This window comes from Pelophylax lessonae (assembly GCF_965119305.1).
Source record: "Pelophylax lessonae genome assembly, chromosome: 1".
Taxonomy (NCBI): domain Eukaryota; kingdom Metazoa; phylum Chordata; class Amphibia; order Anura; family Ranidae; genus Pelophylax; species Pelophylax lessonae.
The window spans coordinates 232,606,205-232,631,874 of NC_138768.1; the positions used below are offsets into that span (position 1 = coordinate 232,606,205).

Genomic DNA, 25,670 nt, shown 5'->3' on the forward strand with positions numbered 1-25,670 from the left:
GTCACCTTGCTGGGTCTGCAACCATGCACCTGGAAATGGGGAGGATGATTCCTCCACATCTGCAACCGCGCATGAAAAGGCGCTGGTGGATGCACTGAATGTATCTGTGCATGAGACCCTGAAGATGGAGGACGCAGCTGAAGCTGCAACAGGGGCGCAGGTACCCTTTGGCACTCACAAGTCATCCAGAGCGACAAAGGTGTTTCCTTTCCCTGCCTATTTTGACAGAATTGTTGCTAAAGAGTGGGGACAACCAAAGCGTCCCAGTGGGGGTCCCTAAGCGAAGTCCCTTAAGTGTCGCAAACTCTGACTGAGTGGGCTAAGCTCTTACGCCGTGATCCCCACCCCCTACCCCCGCCTTTGTCGAGCTCGTGCACCAGCTGGTCCAGGGGCTGTGATGCCTCTTTGGATGCAGCTCTCCTGATGGCTCGCCTCGGTTTTGGCTGTGGTTCTTCTGCGTGTTTTTGGGCTTAAGTGCTGGTCTGCAGATCAGACGAAAAAGGCCTCGACTGATCTGCCTTTCCAAGGAGATCACCTATTTGGAGGTTTGGAGCTACCCTGGATGACATCCCTAAAGGTCTCACTGGGCGGGGGGAGAAGAGTACTTTTCTTCCACAGGCTACTAAGGGCAAGGAACCTCATCGTAGATGTGGGCATTCCTTCTCAGCTCACAAGTTTTTTTCGTCCCTCGGGGTCGACTGACAAGGGCTCGAAGCCTTTCAGGGCCTCTTCAGGAGGATCCAAATGAACCTGATCTGGCAAGCCGAGATCAAGCTTCTCCAGACCCATGGACAAGGCTCCTTTAGCATGAAGGTGCTCCTTCACCTGTATCAGGGGTGGGGGGACGTCTTTGCTGGCTTCTGGACCCGTGGACTTCCCTAGTGTAAGACAAGTGGGTCCACAAAGTCACTCAAGCCAGATGAGATTGAGTTTTGCTCTTGTCCCCCGGCAAGGTTTATTCCTGCTTACTTGTGCCTGTCCCAAGACCACTTGCAGGGCCGGTTTGGTGCAGTACAAGACCTGTTCCTTCAAGGGGTGATTGTCCCGGTTCCGACTTCGGAACGTCTTCAGGGTTTACTCCTGTTCAGGGTTCTTAAATCTGTTCAAAGTCCCCAGGAAGGAAGGCAAAGTGCATTCAATCCTGGACCTCAAGATGCTAAACTGCTTTGTGTGGGTACAGAAGTTCAGAATGAAGTCCATTCGAATGATGGTGGCATCACTGCGTCATGGGAATTTCCTCGCCTCTATCGATATCAAGGATGCCTACCTTCACATTCGAATATGTGCCAATCACCAGCGTTTTCTCTGCTTTGCTGTGGGAGAGGAGCATTATCAGTTTGTGGTTTTACCCTTTGGTCTCGCCTGTGCTCCTCGGGGTCTTCACAAAAGTGTTAGCCCTGGTGCCAACAGGGGATCATGGTACTGGGCTACTTGGCCGATCTCCTTTTGCGAGTGGAATCTCCCTCTGCTCTGGTGGACAACCTGGAGATTACAATCCGGACTTCGAGAGTTCAGCTGGATTCTGAACTTTCAGAAATTCTGCTCTGGTTCCATCAGCGAAGTTGGACTATCTGGGCGTAACTCTGGACTCGGCCTTAGCCAGAGTGCTCCTTCCTCTGGACAAACTCTAGAAATTGCAGGCTGCAATTTCAGTCTCCTGCTGTCCAACAGATGGTAGTCCTTTCGGACTTGCATGCGAGTGCTGGGCCTTATAGTGTCCACCTTCAAGGCGGTACCGTTTGCACAGTTCCATATGAGGTCCCTGCAAAGGAGATTCTGATCAAATCTGACAGGACTGGTCCCTTCATCTGAAGGGGTTTCATCAGCTGTGTCTCTGGTGGGGCACTCCCGAGGTGGATCTGTTTACTTCTCGGCTCAACAGAAAGGTGCTGAGTTTGTGGCTCGGTCAAGGGATCCTTTGGCGGGCGCCACAGACGCGCTGGTGGCCCTGTGTGGTCAGTATCAGCAGATTTACACCTTTTTCATCCTTCTCAAGCTTCTGCCCAGACTTCTATGCAGGATCGAGGCAGAAGGGATTCCGGTCATCTTAGCGGCCCCGAATTGGCCTCGCTGGGCTTGGTGTGCCGATCCAGTGCGGCTGGTTGCCGACGTTCCTTGGAAGCTTCCTCTCAGGGAGGATCTTCTGTCACAAGGACCCATCTTCCATCCTGCTTTTACAGTCGCTGGATTTAACGGCTTGGCTGTTGGAACACAGAGTGCTAAAGTATAGAGGTTTATCTGAGTCTGTGGTTCCTACACTGTTTAAAGCTGGGAAATCTACTTTTAGGAAGATCTACCACTACTTGCATATTATGGTGAGTCTCTCTTGGGGTTCCTTCTTGCTCCTTCCCAGGGGCTCTGATCTGAATCTTTCTTCAACATGGTGTTAACCACTTAAACCCCGGAGGATTTGGCTGCTCAAAGACCAGGGCCTATTTTGCGATTTGGCACTGCATGACTTTAACGGACAATTGCACGTCGTGCGACGCTGTACCCAAATGAAATTGACGTCCTTTTTTTTCCCACAAACAGAGCTTTCTTTTTGGTAGTATTTGATCACCTGTGCGATTTTTTTTTTTTTTACTTTTTGCGCTATAGACAAAAAAGGAGCGACAATTTTGAAAAAATATTTTTCATTTTTTTTTTTTTTTTTTATGAAATTCCAAACCCCCCCCCCCCCCCCCCCCCAAGATGTAAAAATTTATTTTTTTAACATTTTAGGCCAATTTGTTTTCTGATACATATTTTTGGTGAAAAAAATCGCAATAAGCGTATTTTGATTGGTTTGCGCAAAAGTTATTGTGTTTACTAACTACGTGAAAGATTTGTCATTTTTGTTTTTTTTGACTAGTAATGGCGACGATCTGCGATCCTCCTGCAGGGATGTTGGTAAACGAGCGGGGGGCAGGAGCGTGCCCCCGGCGGCGCGCGCACGCCCCCTAGAGACTCGTGGGCGAGCGATGTACCCCTACGTCGCTTTGCCCAGTAGGGGCTGACCGCCACAGTAAATAGTCGTGCGGCGGTCGGCAAGTGGTTAAACAGAAATTGGCCTCTTGAGTACCATCAAGGGCCAGGTGTCGGCTTTGGCGGTCTTCTTCCAACGACCTTTGGCCACACTCCCTGGTGCGTACCTTTTTCTTCAGGGTGTCCGACATTTTGTTCCTCCAGTGCAGGCTCTGTTGCTGCCTTGAGATCTTTAATTAGGTGCTTTCAGCTCTGCAGAAGTCTCCTTTTGAAAATATTCAGGAGATTCCCCTGCTTCCGTTGTCTCAGAAGGTGGTCTTTTTAGTCGGAACTGGTGCCATATAATCCTGCCGTTCACCTTACCTGGTGATTCACAGGGATAAGGTGGTTTTTCGCCCCATCTGTCAGTCCTTCCAAAGGTGGTCTCTGATTTTTATTTGAAGACAATGTGTTGCCTTCCCTGTGTCCCAGGCCTAAACAAACATCCTATGGAAATTGCCTTGGATGTGGTCCGGGCATTTGGGTGTGCCTGTCAGCTACAGAGTCTTTTAGTTAATCAGACACTCTTTGTGCTCAAGGATGGAGCTCGAAAAGGGTTGTCCGCTTCCTCTGTGACCATTTCCAGATGGGTCAGACATATGGTGGTTCAGGCCTTTTCCATCAGAGGTCAGATTCTTCCTTTTCCCTGTCAAGGTGCACTCTACTAGGACGCTTAGTGGCTCCTGGGCCTTCTGTCATCCGATGTCAGTGACGCACGTTTGCAAGGCGGCAGCCTGGTCGTCGGTGCACACTTTTAAAAAATACTATAAAGTGGATGTGTTTGTATCTGTGGATGCTTCCTTTGGGCGCAAGTTTTTGCAGGCTGCTGTTTAAGAGGACCGACCTGATCCTCTTTGAGGGTGTATTTTTTCAGGTGGACTCTGGTTGTTTGAGCCCCTGTTGCCTGGTTGGCTATTGTTTAGCCTTAAGAATTTTTTGGTTGTTCCCACCCCTCATGTTCATAACTTTTGGGACATCCCAAATCAGTGTTAAATACCATGAGCTGTGTCCGTCAAGGAACAAAAGTGAAAATGGGATTTTTGACTTACTGTAAAATCCTTTTCTCTGATCATTGACAGTGGCGGAGCCAGAGGGTTAGCTGGGGTGGCAATTGCCACCCCAGACAAAGTCCTTGCCACCCCGATCCTGGGTGGGTGCATGGCAGTGGAGGAATCACAGGGGATCACTGTACGAGAGCTGCGGAGGGAGGCAGGTGGAGAGCTGGTAGGCATCCAGACAGTGATTAGTTGGGGCGGCTGCAAAGTAAGAGAGTGGAGCTGTCAAAATGGAGAATGGATGTCGGGGTGGGCGGAGCCGATATGCGGGGCTCCGCCCCTTTTCCAATTACCTTTATAGACCAAGGTAGCAGCTAGTTTACTGCCCAGTAGAAGGACCCTGGTGATGTCAGCATACCATGTGACTCTTTGGGCACATCGTACAGAAGGTAGACAGCAAGTGGTCACATCCCATGTAGCTGCTCTGCAAGACAGGTGTGTTCTTGGGCTTTTATCTGCTTAAAGGTTTGGAATCTCTGAGTAGGACTGTCTCAAGGGATGGCTCTGTCTGTATATGGGTGGGTGGCTCTGTCTGTATATGGGGGGGGGTATGTCTTTATATGGGGGGGTGGCTCTGTCTGTATATGGGGGGGGGGTGGCTCTGTCTGTATATGGGGGGGGGGTGGCTCTGTCTGTATATGGGGGGGGGGTGGCTCTGTCTGTATATATGGGGGGGTGGCTCTGTCTGTATATATGGGGGGGGTGGCTCGGTCTGTCCATGGGGGGGGGTGGCTCTGTCTGTACATGGGGAGGGGGGTGTCTTGTCTGTACATGGGGAGGGGGGTGTGGCTCTGTCTGTACATGGGGGGGTGTGGCTCTGTCTGTACATGGGGGGGTGTGGCTCTGTCTGTACATGGGGGGGTGTGGCTCTGTCTGTACATGGGGGGGGTGTGGCTCTGTCTGTACATGGGGGGGGGTGTGGCTCTGTCTGTACATGGGGGGGTGTGGCTCTGTCTGTACATGGGGGGGGGGGTGGCTCTGTCTATATATGGGTGGGGGGTGGCTCTGTCTATATATGGGTGGGGGGGGTGGCTCTGTCTGTATATGGGTGGGGGGGTGGCTCTGTCTGTATATGGGGGGGGGGGTATGTCTTTATATGGGGGGGTGGCTCTGTCTGTATATGGGGGGATATGTCTCTAAATGGGAGGGGGGGTCTCTGGCTGTATATGGAGGGGTGGGGGTCTCTAGCTGTATATATGGGGGGTCACAGCCGCTGGTCAGGAAGGAAGCTGGCAGGGGGCGGGACCGATCTCGCATCCTCAGCCTGTGAGGTGGTTCTTCGTCCTGCATCTTGTGACCTCACCACACTCTCTCCCTTCTCCTGTCAGGCGCTTACATAACGGAGTTCAGGAACTAAGCCTCCTTCTCTACTGAACAATCAGATCCCCCCCTAGACAGGTCCCACCCTTCTACTTATTTATTTTACGTTAAATAAACCAAGCTGCGCTAAACGATAGAACAGTGCTATGACCACACGTGTGTATGTGATGAAAACTATTTCTTTTCATCACATACACACGTGTGGTCATAGCACTGTTATATAGTTTAGCGCAGCTTGGTTTATTTTATTTATTGTTTGATGTTGTCACACTTGAAGCTGCTGCTTCCTTTTCTTTCACATAGCGCGGTTATCCTTTTTTACACTTATTTCTTTTACTACCTTTTTTTTATCAAGCCCCTTTTTGCTTTTATGGGTCAAACTGGGAGGGTCTGTTCTTCATTGGTGTACCACCCCATATCTGACCTCGCCTTTCCTCTGTTCTCTCTCCTCCTGACCCCCTGTTCTCCTCTGTTCTCTCCTCTCCGTTCTCTCCTCCTGACCCCCTGTTCTCCTCTCCTCTGTTCTCTCCTCTCCGTTCTCCTCTCCTCCTGACCCCCTGTTCTCCTCTACTCCTGTTCTCTCCTCTCCGTTCTCCTCTCCTCCTGACCCCCTGTTCTCCTCTCCTCTGTTCTCTCCTCTCCTCTGTTCTCTCCTCTCCTCTGTTCTCTCCTCTCCTCTCCTCTGTTCTCTCCTCTCCTCTCCTCTGTTATCTCCTCTCCTCTGTTATCTCCTCTCCTCTCCTCTGTTCTCTCCTCTCCTCTCCTCTGTTCTCTCCTCTCCTCTGTTCTCTCCTCCTGACCCCCCTGTTCTCTCCTCTCCTCCTGACCCCCCCCCCTCCTTTTTATCTGTTCTGTTCTCTCCTCTTGACCTCCTGATGCCCCTGTTCTCTTCTATTCTCTCCTCTCCTTTGTCCTCTCCTCTCCATAGCACCCCATGTCTGACCCTTGACTGAGGGGGGCATTGGGAGGAGCTTGGGCTGTACTGTTAAATGTGGGAGGGGCTTGGGTGGTACTTTAAAATGTGGGAGGGGGTCATCAAATTTACTTTAGGGCTGAAGCCCCTTGTCTTTTTCCCACCTAGCAACGCCCCTGAGGAGTGGTGTAATCACAGGGGAGCGCCGATCCATTCCACACCAAGACAGGAAGACCAGACAATCGTCCTGTATCTTACTTTGTGTCCTCCCAATTCTGGGTGATGTCATGAGGGAGGGACTAAGGAGAACCTCAAATACCCATTGGCTGGGGAGGCAGCAGGAGTCGGTGCAGCCTAAATCTTGCAGGCTGCACCGCCTCCTGCTACTTACACAGCCAATGGGTGCATCGGAAGCGCTGTCTGTCAATCACATGCTTTAAATCTTCATCCCGATTCCCGCGGTCTTCCTGTCTTGGTGTGGGTCTTGTGGGATGGATTAGCTCTGAAAGGAGTTCCTGGGCAGCCTGCAGTGACTGAGGTGAGGGACAGTTTTGCCCAAGTAGTAGAAGCGCCTGTTCCTGTACAGTCTATGCTCCTTACCAAAAATGTTTCCCCCTTTAATAAGTCATTGTAATGCCACCCAAATTCTTGCCCTTTTACCAGGGTGAAAGTAACCTAACACCTGTGCAGCATTAGTGTCATCTTACTGTCAGTCACCCTGTTTAAAAGGACAGGAATATGGGTGGCATTACAATGATTTAGTAAAGGGGGCAAAATTATTTATAATCTCCTAAATCCTGCTTTTTTATTTTTAGCAGAGTGGCAGATTTCTTATGGGGCTAATAAGCCACAACAGCAAGCCAAGTGTTTGGTTAATGGTTGTGGCATGGCCCCATTGACCTGGATAGCCAAATTTCACATAGGCTTAACATAAACCATCAAAGCTGTGGCACATGTAGGGAGGGGTTCCAGTGGAGCGGTTCCACATGGAGGGGTTCCAGTTGTGATCTAGACTTTGAGTTGTCTGTTTTTACCATCCCCTGACCGCTCAGAAAAAAGTCTTAAATGGGCAAAATTATCTGAAAAAACTGACCCTTTAAAGCGGAGTTCCGGGCACAAAATTCAATTTCTAATAATTACTGCATTGTATTCCTTACTCTCCGCTGAGTCAGAATTGGATATTCCCATAGTTTTTTTTTTTTCACTTACCTGTTTACAGAGGTTTGTATACTCACCTTTCAAAGGACTTCCTCCCTCCTGTGCCTCGGCTCTCCTCGTCACTTCCTGCCGCAATGCGTCCTGGGAGCTCTTCCTCGGCCCTCCCATGATGCACTTTGCAGTCACATGGGCGGCCGACCACTGTTCTCATTTCTTGACTCACAGGCCTACGCCCACTGGAATCAGGAAGAAGGGAAGACATTTCCCCACAACGGACTCGGCAATCCACAACAAAGATGGCGCCGCACATCAGAAATTATATAAAGTAATATTTTATTCTTGCAAACTCATTATTTCACCATTCTAACCAGGATTAGCGGATGTATCGATGTGTAAGGGTGATTGTTAGGGGGAGATTGAAAAAAAAAAAAAACGATTCTGTGCCCGGAACTCCGCTTTAACTACTTCAGCTCCCCCTTAATGACCAGACCATTTTCTGCGATATGGCACTGCATTGCTTTAACTGACAATTACGAGGTTGTGTGACGCTGTACCCAAATACAACTGATGTATTTTTTTCCCAGATTTCTTTTGGTGGTATTTGATCCCCTCTGCAGTTTTTATATTTTGCGCTATAAACATAAAATTTGCGACAAATCCTTTTTACTTTCTGCTATAAAACATTCCCAATGAAGAAAAATCAAAATTTTTCATAAATTTAGGCTAATATGTATTCTGCCACATATTTTTTGTAAAAAATCCAAAGTATATTTTGATTGGGTTGCAAAAAAGTTATTACATCTACAAACTATGGAACTTTTTATTTTTTTAATTGTTTTTCTAGTAATGGCAGCGATCAGCGATTATTAGAGGGACTGCGACATTGCGGTGTAATTGAACACTTTCTATATTGACCCCCCAAAATAATACCTTGCCACCCCTGTTTTAAAAGTCTAGCTCCGCCACTGATCATTGACGACCATAGCACCCACCCCTCTGTGGAGTTCTTATTCTCCTGACACTGCTTGTTACAAAACTTGTGGCTATAGCAGAGAGTGTGCGTTTACCCCCAGGGATTGCCCATGGGTGGAACCAGAACTTTTCTGCCTAGTGTCCTACTCCTGTAGGGGGCAGAATAACCAAATGGTTATAAATACCAGGAGCTGTCTGGCAATGAACATCAGAGAAATGGATTTTATAGTAAGTCAAAAATCCCATTTTATTTTTTTTTTTCTCTGGACCTTTACTGGGGGGGGGGGGGGGGGGGACACAAACACCAGTGGATTTTTGAATTACTCCTATTTTGCAGTGTTCCCCCAATGACTTGTTTGAAAAAAAAAAAAGGATTTTACGGTGAGTAAAAAAGTACCATCCTCTTGTGTGAAGTTAGCTCACTGAACTTGCTATCACTCACCTAAAAGGAAAAAATAAAAAGCTTACTGTAAAACATTACCTTTTTAAATAACTGTCTTAAAAATGTATATTGTTATTTTAAGTTGTCATGATGTGGTTACCTAATGTGATTACCGGCTCTGCCTTGACTGCCTGGCTCAAGCCACAAAAATCGAATGTCTGGAACACTTTAAATGTATAACATATTTTAGGTAGATACTTAGAGGTTGTAAACCCTCTTGTATAACTTTTACCTATAGGTAAGCCTATATTAAGGCTTACCTATAGGTGCTATAAATATCTCCCAAACTTGCACCGTTTAGGAGATATTTACAGCGCAAACTGCCGATGACGTCATCGGCGCAGGCGCTCTGAGGGAACGTTCCTTCAGAGCTCAGTGCCGAGAACGGCGGCTCCCGCGCGCATGCCCGGGAGTGATGTAATCGCTCCTCCGGCCAATCAGATGGCCGGAGGACGCGAACCCGGAAGCGGGACGGCAGGACATGTCGCCGTCCTGTCGCTGAGGTGGCGGCACGGCGAGGGCTTCGTTTTAAGGTAAGTACTACATAATGCATACTAGCTCATTATGCCTTTCTCTTTACAGGGCTTTTTTTTTCTCGGTTTTTTTTTTTTTACTTCCTCTTTAAAATGTAATACTTTGACATTCTCTCTAGGAGAGGCAACTGTAAGAAAGCAAGCCTAGGACTGGTGTGTGAGATTGGTCTTCGCTGCCGGACGTATTATGTTCTCTGTGGATCTGTCCTAAGTGTATGGACTAAGGTGGAAGGAGTTCTTGCCTCAGTGAGTGGTACCAATGTGAAAATGCAAATAGTAAGATTACGAACTGAAGATGGACAAAGAATTGTTGGTAAGTGGTAACTTGGTGGGGTCAAATGTGTACAAATCTTCCCCCTTTTTAGTGCCCATGAATATGTAGTCTAAATCTGACCAAAGTGTGCGGGTTATAAAAAACAGTACAATTCCTGAGTAGCAGATGTATTGCGATAATAAAGATGTAGAAGATGTAATATAAGAAAAAAAGTGCAGTTAGATTTGGAAAACTTCCAGAAAATGAACATAGTCTCTGCTAGTAGTTCTGCATGTTTTAAACTCAAAATGTTGCTCTGTGCAGCCAAACATGCCAAAATTTGTTACCTATGTACCTTTTTGGAAGGCTTTCCCTCCACTTGGATTATATCTTTTTACCTCCATCGTATGGCTGATCTTGTACATCCTAAGAATCCCGAGTTTGATACCCTCGGCCAGAGCTTGGGGACTCGAGTCACATGACTTGACTTGAGTCAGACTTAGTCACCAGTTTGAGGACTTGAGATTTGCTTGACTAAAATTAATAAGACTCGACTTGACTTTGACTTGAGACCTATGACTTGAAATGACTTTACTTTTTTAAGTTATTAAATATTTGCATTTTCTCAGGATGTGTTAAAGCAAAATGAATGTGCCTGTTATGTTTCTGACACCACAGTCACTTAAAACACCTCAGTGTGTTCTGATTTTTAGGCTGTTTACCAATTGAAATATTTAACATGTTTTTAGTGACTGTGGTGTTGAAACATGACTGGACAAAGGATTTTGAGCTGTTTGGGCATTCAAAGTGTTTCTTTAGCCACTTTCAGGCCGGAGGATTTAGCTGCTCAATGACCAGGCCCTATTTTGCGATCCAGCACTGTGTGAATTTAACGGACAAATGCGCTGTCGTGCAATGCTGTACCCAAATTAAATTGACATCCTTTTTTTCCCACAAATAGAGCTTTCTTTTGGTGGTATTTGATCACCTGTGCGATTTTTTTATTTTTTTTTATTTTTTGCGCTATAAATAAAAAAAGAGCGACAATTTTGAAAAAATAACAATATTTTTCACATTCTTTTATATCAAATTCTCAAAAAAAAATGTAAAAATGAAAATTTTTAACATTTTAGGCTAATTTTTTTTTCTGCTACATATTTTTGGTAAAAAAATCACAATAAGCGTATTTTGATTGGTTTGCGCAAAAGTTATTGGGTTTACTAACTACGGGAAAGATTTGTCATTTTTATTATTTTTTTTAAAAATAGTAATGGCGGTGATCTGCGATTTTTTTTTTTTTTTTTTTTTTTTTTTTCTTCTTTGCGGGACTGCGACATTGCAGTGGACAGATCGAACCCCTAACTGACATTTTTTACACTTTTGGGGGTACCAGTGACATTACTACAGTAATCAGTGCTATAAATATGCACTATTACTGTAAAAATGACACTGGCAGGGAAGGGGTTAACATTACTGGTGATCAAGGGATTAAGTGTGACTCTAGGGGTGTGATTCTAACTGTCAGGGGGGCGTGGCTTGTGAGATCATCACAGAGACATGCGATCCTATATAGCAGGATCACATAGCCTCTGTGATAATCTAAGGGAGACTGATAGACGGCTGTGTTTACATCAGCCATCTTTCCTTCTCTCTCAGCTGCGAAAGATCGCGAGTGGCCGGCGGCCATCAAAGCCGCCGGTCACATGGACTGGCTCCCCAGCTGACGAGCAGGTCCGGGAGTGCGCCTCCGGTGGCGCGCGATCGCCCCCTAGCTCCACCCAGACGAGCACCGTACATGTACGGCACTTTGCCTGGGAGCACCAGCCTGCCGCAGTACATTTGCGGCGGCTGGGGCTAAAGTGGTTAATATGCCAAGAAAAAAAAGCACTAAGCAGTTTTGTTAATGTTGAAAATAAAACAAAACCTTTCCTGACCACTGACTTTTAACTGATTTAAAGGTGAAAATTGGGGTAGATCAGTATTTTGACTTGATTTGTGACTTGACCAAAATAAATTACTTGACTTGCTTGACTTCTAGCAGGGACTCTACTTGACTTGCTTGCTTTTCGCCACAGTAACTTGGGACTTGCTTGAGACTTGCACACGTGACTTACTCCCATGTCTACCCTCGGCTCTGTTTTCCTGCTGTGCCAATGCTTGTCTTTTATTGCTCTTTTAGATGTGCCTTAAAATGCCTTCTATAACATAGGTTTAAAGATTTAGCGGTAATGCTATTATATTTAGCTCTTTGGGCATTTTGAATTTGAGTAGTTCTATGTGAGCTAGCCCATCTCCAACAGACCCCAGAATCCAGAGATTAGCATCAATTTGACACCAACAACATGGCAATAGGGCAGGTATTTAGTTAGACTTTGAGTCTCACTTTAAATGCCACTAGATAACAAATGATTAGTGTAAAATGAAGACTTGTAGTGGCAGCCCATCCCCTCATTTTATCTATTTTTCCTTGTCTTTATTACACAAAGTAAACAATATCTGTACAAGTTTTCCCTATAAATTTGTGCCTGTCAATGGATAAAGGGACACTTATTCGCCTTCTTTTTGTCGCTTAATATAATTGGACCTTTTTTCCTGTGTCTGATGCGTCTCTTGCGAAAATGTAACTTTCGGCTATGTGCTGTTAACCTTTGCAGAATATATTGCAAACAGAATGGTGATAATTTGAGACAACATGTGGCTTATTCGCCTATTTCTAGTGCATCCCTTTGCACTATTCTATCAGAAGGTGTGGGGGTGTACAGCTTTTTCCCTTGACTTTACTGGTTACTTCAAACTACTGTGTTCCTTTTGCTTGGCAGTGATAACTGACTCTGGCAGAGCTCATAGAAGAGATGAAACCACAAAAGATGAAGTGTATTTAATTCTGCATCATCTTTGAATGCAGGATTCACTTACAATCTAGTGCTACAGTCTTTCTCTGCAGTGTCAGTTGTCTGCACCGCATCATGTTGGAGAAATGATGGTCAATGAAGAGGCATGACATAAGAAAGCTAAATATTTAAAGTTGCGTATAAAATGAGCACATTAATCACTTCTGGACCGGAAGGTTTTACCCCCTTAAAGGCCATTTTTTGAGTTCCGGTACTGCGTTTCTTTAACTGACAATTGCGCGGCTGTGCGACGCTGTACCCAAATAAAATTGATATCCTTTTTTCCCACAAATAAAGCTTTCTTTTGGTGGTATTTTATCACCTCTGATTTTCATTTTTTGGCGCTAAAAACAGAGTGACAGTTATGGAAAAAATATATTTCTCTAGCGCTCATTGACAGACGTAGTCCTCGGTGATACACCACCTTCGGGTTATGTTGCCTCCACAGGAGCAGGACTAGACAGGAAATTAAAAAGCTCTGGCCACACCCTAGGGGCAGTCCCAGAGGGTATATCCTCTCTCTCTCTGCCTCAGCAAATCAGTTATTTTCTGTCTAGTTAGGAGTAAGGACCTAGATACCTTGCTGGGATCTTAGGTCCTGGCAAGAATTTTTTTCTTAAAGGATTTTTAGACAGCTTTTTTTCTCCAGTGTTCCTGTGAGATCTTCAAGCAAGAAAGCTGAACTGGGCGACGGGCTGGATGTTGAGATCCGGTGGTCACCCCAGTTCAGCCTACGAGCGCGTGCAGGCCATAGCTCCGCGCTGGGTCGGCCGCGACAAAGTCCCATTAAAAGGACTGAACCCGCGAGTTAAACGTCTCGCTGAAACGCCAAAGACCATGAGTCACGGCGTCCGTATCGGTCGACAGCCCTCCCGCCCCGGTGGAGAGGGGTACTGTCAGGAGTTGGTGCCCGCCTGGTTCCGGTATGGTGAGTAGTATGTTCCCCCTTTTTCCCTGACGGGTTTTGTGGTGAACGCGGGCCCCTCTCTGTATGGTAAGAAAGAGTCCTTTCTATCCTATAACATGTCACAAATCCTCCTACTTTGAGTGTGATTTTATGTGTGCAAAAGCCAGGAGGCTTGGTTTGGGAGCTAACAATCTATTGTATACATGTTTAAAAGATGTAATCTGTGGCATTCTGGGAATCTTATGGGTTAAGTATAAGCTACCTACCAGTCAGAAGCCACGGACATGTAGACTGCCTTCCAAATCAGATCTCCAGCTATTAGCAGGCCTCCCGAACGGCCATGCGGTCCGCCAGGGCCGGTACCGCCAACCACGCCATATCCCCATGCAGAGAGAGTGTTGTGTGCCCTGCAGCACACCGCTATTCAGTATAGGCCGCCGCCATTTTTTTTGCTGGATCGCACGAGCCGCCATTTCGGCGTAGCCTCGTGTCTCCAGCATGGGGGCGGCCATGTTTGAGGTGATCCTACACCTCGTGGAGCTTGGGGGAGGCGCCGGAAGGCGTGCAGAGGGGCGGAGCCGCCTCCTTTCTTCCTGGGCAGCCAGCCAAAAGACTTCCTGTTTGTCAAGACAGCGCTGTAAGCTGTTGCAGTTTAACTCTGAGCATCAAGTGGTGAGCCTGGGGGTCTATCTCTCTCTCTCTCTCGATCGATAGGGATCCCTAGCAGGTAACACTAAGGGGCTTTTTTGTGGCGCTGAGGGTCAAAAAAAAAAAAAAAGTTTTTTTCTTTACTTTTGAATTATATTATCCAGGAAGTAACTGGAGTTATTATGGACCCTGCCACACATATTCCCCCACCTGTTTCCCTCGAGGGGGCCTCGGGACCCGCCGGTGCACAGAGTATAGAGTCATTTACAGCAATTTTGGAGTCTATGGTGGCTCGGGTGGAGGCGGCCTGTCAGGGACGGGGGTCAAGGAAGCGACCCCCGCCTACCCCTATACTATCTGACACCTCTGACTCAGATTCAGAGATGGTCACGGCAGTTGCAGGTTCCTCTGCAAGGGCTGTTATCCCAGGTAAAGCCCCCTCAGACAGTGAGGAGGACGCTTCTTCTCCTGCTATAATTCAGGAAGAAGCATTGGTGGACGCACTAGTTGTGGCAGCGCACTAGTTGTGGCAGTGCAAGAAACCTTAAAACTTGAGGCTTTACCGGCAGAGGCAACTGAAACAGAGAGGCCTTTTGGGACTAATAAGCCCATCAAGACGGCGAAGGCTTTTCCTGTACCTAAATGTTTTGGTAATCAGATTAAAGGAGAATGGGAGCATTCTAAACGTACCTTTACTATTTCCAAGCGTATTGCTAGACGCTATCCGTTTGAGGAATCCATCATTAAGAAATGGACGGTACCACCAGTCGTGGATCCGCCTATTTCCAGGCTGAATAAAGCCACGGTTATTCCAGTGGAGGACACTTCGTCCTTTAAGGATCCGGTGGATCGAAAGATAGAAGCAGAGTCCCGCACTATCTTTTCTCTGATAGGGTCAGCATTTAGACCAGTAATTGTTATTGGTCTAGTTTCCCAGACACTTACGGAATGGGCGAAAATGGTACGCCAAGATCTTAGGGGAAAAGATATTCCCCAGGAGACATCTGATTTGATAGAACAGATCATACAAGGGCTACGGTTTATCTGTGACGCAGCCTTGGACACTACTCCCTTGTTAGGGCATGCATCTAAGTTAGCAGTGATCCTCAGACGTGTGCTGTGGTTAAAATGCTGGTCAGCTGACCTAGGTTCCAAAAAGACCTTGACCAATCTCCCTTTTCAGGGGAATCGTCTATTTGGAGCCAACCTAGATGAAATCATTAAGGATGCCACCGGGGGCAAGAGAAGGGACCTCGCAACAAGCGAGGACCTTTCTTTACCGCCCATAAAGGGCGCCTGGCTGGTACTCCCGGGAAAGGCAAGACTCCTCCAGGAGGGTTCAAGAAGGGCTGGTCAGACAAGCAGAGGACCAACCCAGCCAAACCCGAAGTAAAGGAGTACACAGCCTGAAGGTGCGCCCCCACCCGGTTTCAGGGTGGGGGGACGTTTTCACCGGTATTCAGGACATTAGATCGAGCATCAACCACTACTACCGGTGCGATTCTTCCCTTCCAACATTTAAGTACCACAGGAAGCGGTAGTTACCGTTCCCTGAATAGATCTTTTCCTTTACCTTTTCCTAAGATTAGTCCCGATACCTCACAGGAATCGGATCTGATTGACCAGATAGGCCAAGTAGCCTCTAGTCGGGTGACTTCGGTCCCTGAGGTTCAACCAGAAAAGATCACCTTTCCTGATAACTATCAGGTATCTGATAAATGTGTGGGAACAGAAAACGACCAGACTTTCTCGGATGGTCGGGGCCAGATAGCTGGTTCAGATCCAATCAGCGCCAGTGGTCCTAGAAATTCTAGGCTGGCCTCCTCAAGCCGGCCTGGCCGACTTGGACATGTTAGTCGCAGACGTTCCGTGGGAACTTTCGTCTCAGGGAGTGTCTGTGGTCTCAAGGACCAATTTACCTTTGTGCTTTACAGTCGCTGGTTTTAATGGCCTGGCCATTGAGACCCAAGTACTGAAGGACAGAGGTTTGTCTACTTCAGTCATTCCTACCCTTATTAAAGCAAGGAAAGCGACTTCCAGCAAAGTCTATTATCACACATGGAAGACTTATATTGCGTGGTGCGAATCTTTAGGATTTCCTCCACGTACCTATTCGGTGTCTCGAATATTGGCCTTTTTGCAACAAGGGGTTGAGCAGAAGCTAGCCTTGAGCACCATCAAGGGTCAAGTTTCAGCATTAGCAATCTTCTTTCAGAAACCTTTAGCTACCAAATCCTTGGTGCGGAATTTCATCCAGGGGGTGCGGCACCTGGCTCCTCCAGTCCGCGCGCCCTTACCGCCCTGGGATCTTAATTTGGTTTTGTCGGTTCTACAGAAACCTCCCTTTGAAAACATCAGGGAGATTCCCTTGCTTACTTTATCCCAGAAGGTGGTCTTCTTGGTGGCTATTACTTCTGCTCGCAGGGTGTCAGAACTGGCTGCATTATCATGCCAGTCCCCATACCTAGTGATTCATAGGGATAAGGTAGTACTTCATCCTAAGCCATCTTTTCTTCCTAAGGTGGTTTCAGATTTTCATCTGAATGAAGATATTGTACTACCTTCCTTGTGTCCTCAGCCCAAGCATCATCGGGAACATGCGTTGCATTCCTTAGATGTGGTTCGGGCAATCAGGGTATACCTGAAAGCTACGGAATCATTCCGTAAGACGGATTCACTTTTTGTGATCACGGATGGCCCCAGAAAGGGTTTGCCTGCATCTGCCGCGACCATTGCCAAATGGATTAGACAAACGGTGGTACAGGCTTATTCTATTAAGGGTCAGAGTCCTCCGTTCCCTGTTAGGGCGCACTCCACTCGAGCGCTCAGTACTTCCTGGGCCTTTCGCCATCAGGCGTCAGTGGTCCAGGTATGTAAGGCGGCCACTTGGTCGTCGGTACATACCTTTACTAAATTCTATAAAATTGATGTGACGGCATCGGCGGATGCCTCATTTGGCCGCAAGGTTTTGCAGGCCGCAATTTGAGGAGACCGGTGGTCTACCTCGAGGTTTTTTTTCTGTTTGAAAAAAAAAAAAAAAAAAGATTTTTTTTTTTTTCTCTCTTTTGTTGAGTCTCATCATTAAGGATGAGCATTGTAAACTTCTAGTTGGCACCGGTTGGGCCTTCTAGATTGGGATTTGATTTCATTTTCCCACCCCTCATTTGTGATACTGCTCTGGGACGTCCCGAAGGTGGTGTATCACCGAGGACTACGTCTGTCAATGAGCGCTAGAGAAAAATGGATTTTTGTAAAATCTTACCGTAAAATCCTTTTCTCTTAGCTCATTGACAGACGTAGTCCCCGCCCCTCTGGTTTTTTGAGTTGGGTTGGGTTAAAATCTCTAAAGACTGCTTTTTCACATAACTGATTTGCTGAGGCAGAGAGAGAGAGAATATACCCTCTGGGACTGCCCCTAGGGTGTGGCCAGAGCTTTTTAATTTCCTGTCTAGTCCTGCTCCTGTGGAGGCAACATAACCCGAAGGTGGTGTATCACCGAGGACTACGTCTGTCAATGAGCTAAGAGAAAAGGATTTTACGGTAAGATTTTACAAAAATCCATTTTTTCTGCTATAGAACATTCCCAATGAAAAATGTAAAAATCTAATTTTTTCATCATTTTAGACCAGTTTCTATTCTGCTGCAAATATTTGTTTAAAGAAAAATCCCAATACATTGACTGGTTTGCCGTTCTGTCCCCACTGGGGGCAATTGCCTCCCTCTGATTGGCTCCCCCGCGGTCCCGCAAACCGACGTACAGTTACTTCGTTTTGCGGGACAGAGCCAGCCTGCCGCAGTATATGTACTGCTGGTCAGCAAGTAGTTAAACACCAGCTTTAAATGTTTGACATTCTGCAAAGCAGCATGTTAATTGACTTTAGCTCAACCTATAGCTCTAGGTGAAAAGTGCAAACTTTGAATGTTTAGTTCTTGGACCACATTGTTTTGAAACCAAAAGACTGCTGTTGCACGTGGTAACTATTCATGTTAAAAAATCTCATTGCTTCCTTCTCACTGGATAATAAAACAGGGTATATGGGATCATAAAGTAATGGAAATGTCAGCGCCTAATTATCAACAAGTGAAAGCAGCTTGCAAACAGTGAACTTACAAACACCAACAGAATATAAATAAATAAGGTTGCAGCGCTAAAATAGTGACTTAATATGACATGGTGTATGATGATCCAGTCCATCAAAAAACATAAAGGGTATATGGGATGCTTTAGTTTAAATGTGTGAATTCTCATAAATCTGCCCTAGTATGTTTTCCAGTCCAATGTTCTCACAGGTGAAATAGGTGGTGTTCTCAATTGTAATTCATTTCTACTCTGCAAAATGCAGGATCCATATTTTCTCTGTATGACTCCTAAATATGGCTATTTATTAAATAACTTCCACTGGTGAGATCAGACTGATCAGAGATTTGTTTGTATATTAATCTGCTTTTTTTTTTTTTTTTTTTTTCCCCTTTGACAGGTTTAATCATCCCAGCAAATTGTGTCTCATCACTAGTAACATTGCTGTCAACTTCAGACCAATCTCAGCAGATTGCAGTACAGCAGCAGCAGATGTGGCAACAGCTTCATCCTCAGAGTATCAGTAATTTCAGCACGCTGTAGGAAATCTGCCCAGTAGAGACTCTGACATAATACAGAGGAACTGGAAATACTGACAGTGCACACAAATCAGGGCCAGATTCCAAAGAAATTAAGTCTACTTGTGCATAGGCAGACGCTCTGTTTTGTTGGACACCTGGACTTTCTAAGTCTTTGTGGCAATCTGCAAGTTCCTTTAAAGTGGCACATAAATCCTGTTTTTGTTTTTTTTTTTGCTGCTTCCCATCTGTATTCTTAGTCCATAAGCGTTTTATTTTTTTCATTTGGTCCTCCTTTATGGAACTGACTTTTTCTTGAATGCTGTACCTCATTGCTTTCTGTTCAGTTATTTCCCATACAGTGCTCAGGGTCTTGGTAATCATTTTACAAAGGGGAGTTTTCTCTTCATGCATGTACATTAGCGGTATGATGCATATACCAATATATGTATATATAAGGTTTTCTTCACTCGTGTAATAAGGATGCATGCTTTCATAAATGCACTGTATTTAAAAAGGGTATATTTGTGTTCTTCCCCATATTGGTTAATGCAGCGCATGTCTCCGAAAGCATGACTAGAAAGACTTGGTAAGTTCAAGTCTACAGGGAACGATCAGTTCCTCAGCTCCAGTTATATAATTTTATTTTTACATAGTATTTTAAATATTTAAGTTGATTTTTGTTATTTTTCTGTGTAAGATGATCTTTCAACACATTTGCTCTTAAAATTTGTGACTTGTAATATTTTAAGTGTAAAAATGACATTTTCTAATGTGCTGCAGAAAAGGGCTTGTGCCTTTTTTACATTTTTTTTTTTCCCAGTCATGACAAAGGGGAACAATACAATTCCAGATTTTTCATTGCTTCTTGTAATTTAATAGACATTTGACTAGTAAACAAAGATACATCTTGAGTTATACAATGTTCTGTAGTTCACTCAAGGCTCCCTGCTGTGTGTGGTTTTTGCCTTCTCTGTAACTTGAATACGATTTACTATGTTGAAAGACATTGTAGAGTTTCTTGAGCTGTTTAAAATGGTAATGTACAAATGTGAATAGCTATCTATAATATGGGTAAGGTTGTTTTTTTTTCCCCTTTTCACCTCCAATAGTACTTGTTTATAAGGATGTGAAAAGGACAATGTTTGTCATTTCTTGCTTGCACAGGTTGCACTATTGAACGTTTTCAGACTGTATAAAACCTGTTTAGGGAAAAAAAACACAAAGAATCCTACAAGGTGTTGAAACCTTGGAAGGAACAAATAAAACTCATTGTACTAACAGGATCTACATTTTTATTATTGGAGTCTAACTTTTATGTGATAATGTTTCAATTCTACCAAATTTACAGTGAATACTCTGAAATTTATACACGCATTAACCACTTTAGGACCCCCCCAGTACTTTTACTGTGGACAGGCAGCATTGGCAGGTTCAGCAACGTTGTGTAGCTTCACACTGGCGCCCTGCTTATGAATGAGTTTCAGAACAGCTGTGCCAACTGTAGTGATGTTAGAATTGGTCCAAAACTATCACATGATACCTGACACCATGTGCCATGCTGTATCCAATCAGTGTGTCAACAATCTGCACAGCTGTTATGAATGAAACCCATTCATGACCATTTAAACAATTGCGGTTAGTGACCATCACTGTAACAGCAATCGCATGTCCTCGATTTCCTCCAGAATAGAGGAAAAGTTGCAGGCTCTTATACTTTTGTTAAGATGAGTTTGTAAATACATTTCCCAGCAAGTAAGATACGCCAGGTAAACCTGGCTCTTCTGGAGACAGAAGAGCTTTATAAAATTGTGATGCACAATGAAGCCGAGGGTCTTTAAGCCGCAATATAACCTCCATGTTGGGTAAATATCCGACGATTAGATTGGCTGCGTTAAGCAGTGCACAAAATGTAATAACTTGGCATATAGCCATTTAATCTGTGTAGGTGTATCTTGAAGAACCATATATAGATCATAATGGTTTCACTTTAGAGTCCTCGACAACACTATTAGGTTCAGGTATATCACCATAACCTAAAATCGTTATCTAAAGAGCCTGGTAGAAAATAAGTATGATTCAACAATGGCATCAGTGGAGTATTGTATCCCCATGAGTATCAGGAGTGCAAAGAGTCCCAGATAGCCAGAGTGGATACTGTCAAAGCAGATGCCGAGGACACCAAAACCTTAAAATGTATGTGGAAGCCAAAGGGCAGCTGCTAGATCAACATCTGCTAGGGCGTATTCCAGACACACCCAAAGCTTGAAGTCCCGGCCTACTTTCAATCTGCCATAAGTGTTAAAGTTATTTCTTGGTAATATAACTTGAAATTAGGAAGTGCTAAACCACCTGACTGTTTTGTACGATACGATGTGTCACAGAAGATTCTTGTATGCTGCCCTTTCTACATGAAATGGAAAATAAGCAATTGAAGGGTAGAAAAAAAAACCTATGGAAATGCCAACAGGTATCATTTTAAAAAAAGTTTTTGTAAGAGCTTACCGTAAAACTCTTTTTTTTCCTGAGTCCTCCGACAGTGGCAGCCGCTCATTAAGCCTTCACGAGTGGGTAATGGAGCCCTCTGCAGGAGCAAGCTAGGCAGTTTCAAATGTTAATAAAAAACTTTCTACACTTAGACACACCTCCAGGGGGCCGTCCCTCAGCCATTATCCTGACAGTTACCACTGTCCTTCAGTTTTGTAGCAAGCAGTACCGGAAGGCAACAACCCTAAAATCCAGAAAACAGATGGGCAGGGGCTGCGACTGTCGGAGGACACAGAGAAGAGTTTTACGATAAGTTCTTACAAAAACTCTATTTTCTCTTACGTCCGACAGTCGCAGCCGCTCACTAAGCCTTCACGAGTGGGATGTCCCAAAGCATTGCAGGTGTGAGGGGTGGGAAGACGCAACGTACTGAAAAGGCAACATATCAACCGGGCCAGAAAAAACAACTGAGCCAACAGGGCAACAAAATCTCAACAGGAGCTAACCCAGAATAAGCAAAAAACAGCCCAGGAAGAGACAGAAAAAACAGGTCTCTTCAGACAACTGCCGCACTCAAAACCTTGCGGCCAAAGGAAGCATCCGAGGATGCCATCACATCAATTTTGTAGATTTTTGTGAAAGTGTGCACAGATGACCAGGTCGCCGCTTTGCACACCTGAGCCACAAAAGCCTGATGGCTAAAAGCCCAAGAGGCGCTGACAGCCCTAGTGGAATCAGGGTTCGTACAGTAATGAAAATCTTGGAAAAGTCATGGGATTTTGACATGACACTTTCCAGGACTGGAAAAGTCCTGGAAAATGGGAAAACTTACTAAGTTTTGGAAAAGTCATGGAATTGTGTTGTGCAACTATTTATTTTTGTCTCGGGGGCCCCCTGTATTCTGTGGGAGCGGGGACAGTAAGTGGGACTATTTTCTGTGTTTCGGGTTTAGGCGGATTAATCTGCCGCAGCGCACAGCTGAAGCCTGATCACTGGTCTCTTCAATATGAATAGACTGTGACAGGCTTGGAACTCTGCGGCAGATTGATCTGCTGAAACTAAGAAATCGTGGCTATACTGTCCCGCTCTCAGGGACGTACCAGCGAGGGGGGGGGCGCGTGCACTGGGGGGTGTCAGGCGGGTGTCCGCGGGGCTGCCCGCATCTCCGCACTGGGGGGGGGTGTCAGGCCGGTGTCCATCGGGCCGCCCGCATCTGTGTGAAGAAGGCAGCGGCAGAAGGAATGTCAGTGAGGAGTCTATTGTGGAATGTCAGTCAGGAATGTCAGTGAGGAATGTCAGTGAGGAATGTCAGGAATTCCAGTGAGGAATGTCAGTGAGGAGTCTATTGTGGAATGTCAGTGAGGAGTCTATTGTGGAATGTCAGTGAGGAGTCTATTGTGGAATGTCAGTGAGGAGTCTATTGTGGAATGTCAGTGAGGAGTCTATTGTGCTGGATAGGAGGGGGATGGGAATGGGACAGCTGCATAGAGAGGAATTGAACTTTCATATTCCTCATGTCACTGAATGTGGTTTCTCCTCCTCTCAGAAGCTGCACTAGGAATATGGAAAGTTAAATTCCTCTATATGCAGCTGCCCCATCCCCCTCCTATACAACTTCCTTTGCTGGCCCCCCTAAGTGCTCTTTTAGCCCCCTCTGTGCTCTTAGTCTGGCTCCCCCAGTGATCTCCCCCCCTGGCTCCCCCTCAGTGATTTCCTGTCCCCCCCCCCAGACAGTGCTCTCCAGTTCCCCCCCCCTCCCCCTGTGCTCTACATCCCCCCTGGTTTTCCCTGCCTGCCCCCCCCCCCAGTGCTCTCCGCTCCCCTGCGCCTTCCAACCCCCCCTGCAAGCCTCTAACCACCTCATGTATTATGTCCGCAGCCTCTAACCATCTCCTGTACCATGTCCACATCCTCTAACCATCTCTTCTATCATGTCCGTAATCTCTGACCATCTCTTGTCTTTTATCATGTCTGCAGTCTCTGAGGGGGTCTGGAGAGGAGTCAAAAGTGGGAGTGCTGTCGGGATGGGGATCACAGGAGAAGTCAGACATGTGTGGACTGGGGAGAGGAGACTACAGGATATAACCAGAGCATGGTGCACCTAAGAGGAGGTCAATGACAGTGCTGTCCGGCCAGTCTGAGGGGGGTCACTGATTTAAGGGGGCACTGTTATAAAGGTTCCTCCTTGTATCAGGACCCCCCCCCCCCTCCCTTCCTTAGTGCATTCACTCTGTGGAAAGTGGTCTTTGGTCACCAGAGTCCCCCCCTACATCAGAGTTCTCAGCTTTTTCACCCGTGCGCTCGAAGTGACACCCGCTCCCAGCTGCGGCAGTGGTGCTTCCATCTCATCCACTGTAAAACAAGGGACCATTTTTAGTCGCGCTGTATCCAGAAACGAAACCCTAACTGCAGAGGTATTGTACACTACAAAGATTGTCATTTATTTTAGTAAAAATATGCTGGGTGTGACATGGATTTTCTTCTTATTTAACATGTATACATAGACATTTCATGAAACTTTTTATAGGGAAAGGAGGAACCTGACCCTTGATTGAATAGGCCTGAACAATCGTCTGTCTGATCCATTTAGAAATGGTCGCCGCGGACGCAGCCGAACCCTTCCGAGGTCCATCAGGAAGGACAAACAGGGAATCGGACTTCCAAAAAGACTGAGGCAGACAGGTAAACCCTGACCGCCCGGACTACATCCAAGGAATGTAAGGCAGATTCCTTGGGATGCTTGGGTTTCGCACAAAGCGAAGGCAAGACATTTTCATTGAAGTGGAAAGCAGATACCGCCTTGGGAAGGAAAGATGCATTGGGTCTCAAGACCACTTTGTCCCTATGAACAACCAGATAAGGCGAGCGGCAAGACAGTCGCCAACTCACTCACTCTGCGAGCAGAGGTGACAGCCACCAGAAATGCAACTTTCTGGGACAACACAGGCAGTGGTACTTCTCTGTTCTCAAAGGGGGGGCCGTCGCAAAACAGACAAAACCAAATTCAGGTCCCATGGAGGCAAGGGAGCCTTCCTCGGGAGAGCCAGACGCCGCACCCCCTGAATAAAGGTGCTAATCAAAGAATTTGTCGCCAAGGGATGCTCAAAGTATGGCTAAGGCCGACAACTGACCTTTAATCGTGGCCAGCGCCAAACGCTGATCCACACCTTCCTTTAGGAAGGCTAAAAAAAAGGAACCTGGATTAAACTCTTGCGACTCGTAACAGGCAATATACACCTTCCAGGTGTGATGGTAAATCTTCCTAGAGGTAGCTTTCCAAGCCTTCAATAAGGTAGGAATGACCTCATTCTGGAGACCCTTGTCTCTCAAAACTTGGCTTTCAACAGCCACGCCGTCAAAGCCAGAGACTGTAAAGCAGGATGGAAGATCGGCCCTTGAGACAGTAGATCGTCTCTCAGCGGAAGCCACTAGGGAGGCTCGACGACCATCTGTACGATGTCTGCGTAGCAAGACCGACGGGGCCACCAGAATAACCTGCATCCGTTCCGACGCCAGCCTGCGGAGGAACCAGGATAACAGTTGAATCTGAGGGAAGGCATAAATCAGCTGATAGCGGTGCCAAGGCACCACCGTGTCCGTGGCGTCCTCCAGAGGATCTCGGGTTCTGGCCACGAACCTTCCTATGTCCGGAGTCCCCCACCGGGCACTCAGGAGGCGAAACACCTCCGGATGCAGGGACCATTCTCCCTGGTCCAGGATCTGGTGACTCAGATTGTCCGCCTGCCAGTTTTCCACCCCGGAATGTGAACAGCCGAAATCGCCAGAACATGCGTCTAGGCCCAAGACAGGATCTTGTCCACTTCCTTGGCTGCCGGGGCACTCTTGGTACCCCCTCGGTGATTGATGTAACCCACCGCCGTGGCGTTGTCCGTCTGAACCCGAGGCAGGCAACCCTGAAGCCGTGTTGTCCAATGGAACAGGCAGAGCTTGATCGCTCAGGGCTCCAAGATGTTTTTCGGCAAGGAGGCCTCCTCCGCCGTTCCACCACCCCTGGGCACAAAGCGTGTCACGAACTCCACCCCAGCCTGACAGGCTGGAATCCATGGTGAGCACTGTCCACAGCAGAGGCCGAAAGGACTTGCCTTGTGTGAGAGTTGGTGAAGGGAGCCACCACAATATATCTGATCTTGCGAGGCGGCTCAGAGAAATCCTCCTATCCAACAACTGAGGCGTTCTGTCTCACCTGGCAAGAATCTCTGCTTGCATAGTTCTCATGTGAAATTGAGCAAATGGGATGGCTTTGAAGGCCGAAACCATCCGACCCAGAAACCGCATACAGGCCTGTAGAGAGGAGAGATCGTTGTCCCTGAGGGACTTGATGGCGCCCTGCAGGGTCCGGAGTTTGTCCTCTGGGAGAGACTTTCACCTGAGTGGAGTCCAGAACCAACCCCAGGTAAGGGAGGCGAACTGAAGGGAGCAGAGCCGACTTACGAAAGTTGATGGTCCACCCGAACTCCTGGAGCGTCTGAAC

The 25,670-nt window shown here is 46.5% G+C and overlaps 1 protein-coding gene across 1 annotated transcript in view; it reads left to right on the plus strand.

Annotated features, from left to right (window-relative positions):
• The window catches only part of SBNO1 (strawberry notch homolog 1), a 189,397-nt gene extending 169,440 nt beyond the window's left edge, over nt 1-19,957 (plus strand). Inside the window, exons 31-32 of the mRNA XM_082243098.1 lie at nt 9,516-9,709; nt 18,574-19,957. Coding sequence (XP_082099224.1) covers nt 9,516-9,709; nt 18,574-18,716 — 337 coding nt within the window. The 3' untranslated portion in view covers nt 18,717-19,957. The remainder of the gene's footprint in view (nt 1-9,515; nt 9,710-18,573) is intronic.
• Nucleotides 19,958-25,670: the final 5,713 nt, after the last annotated feature.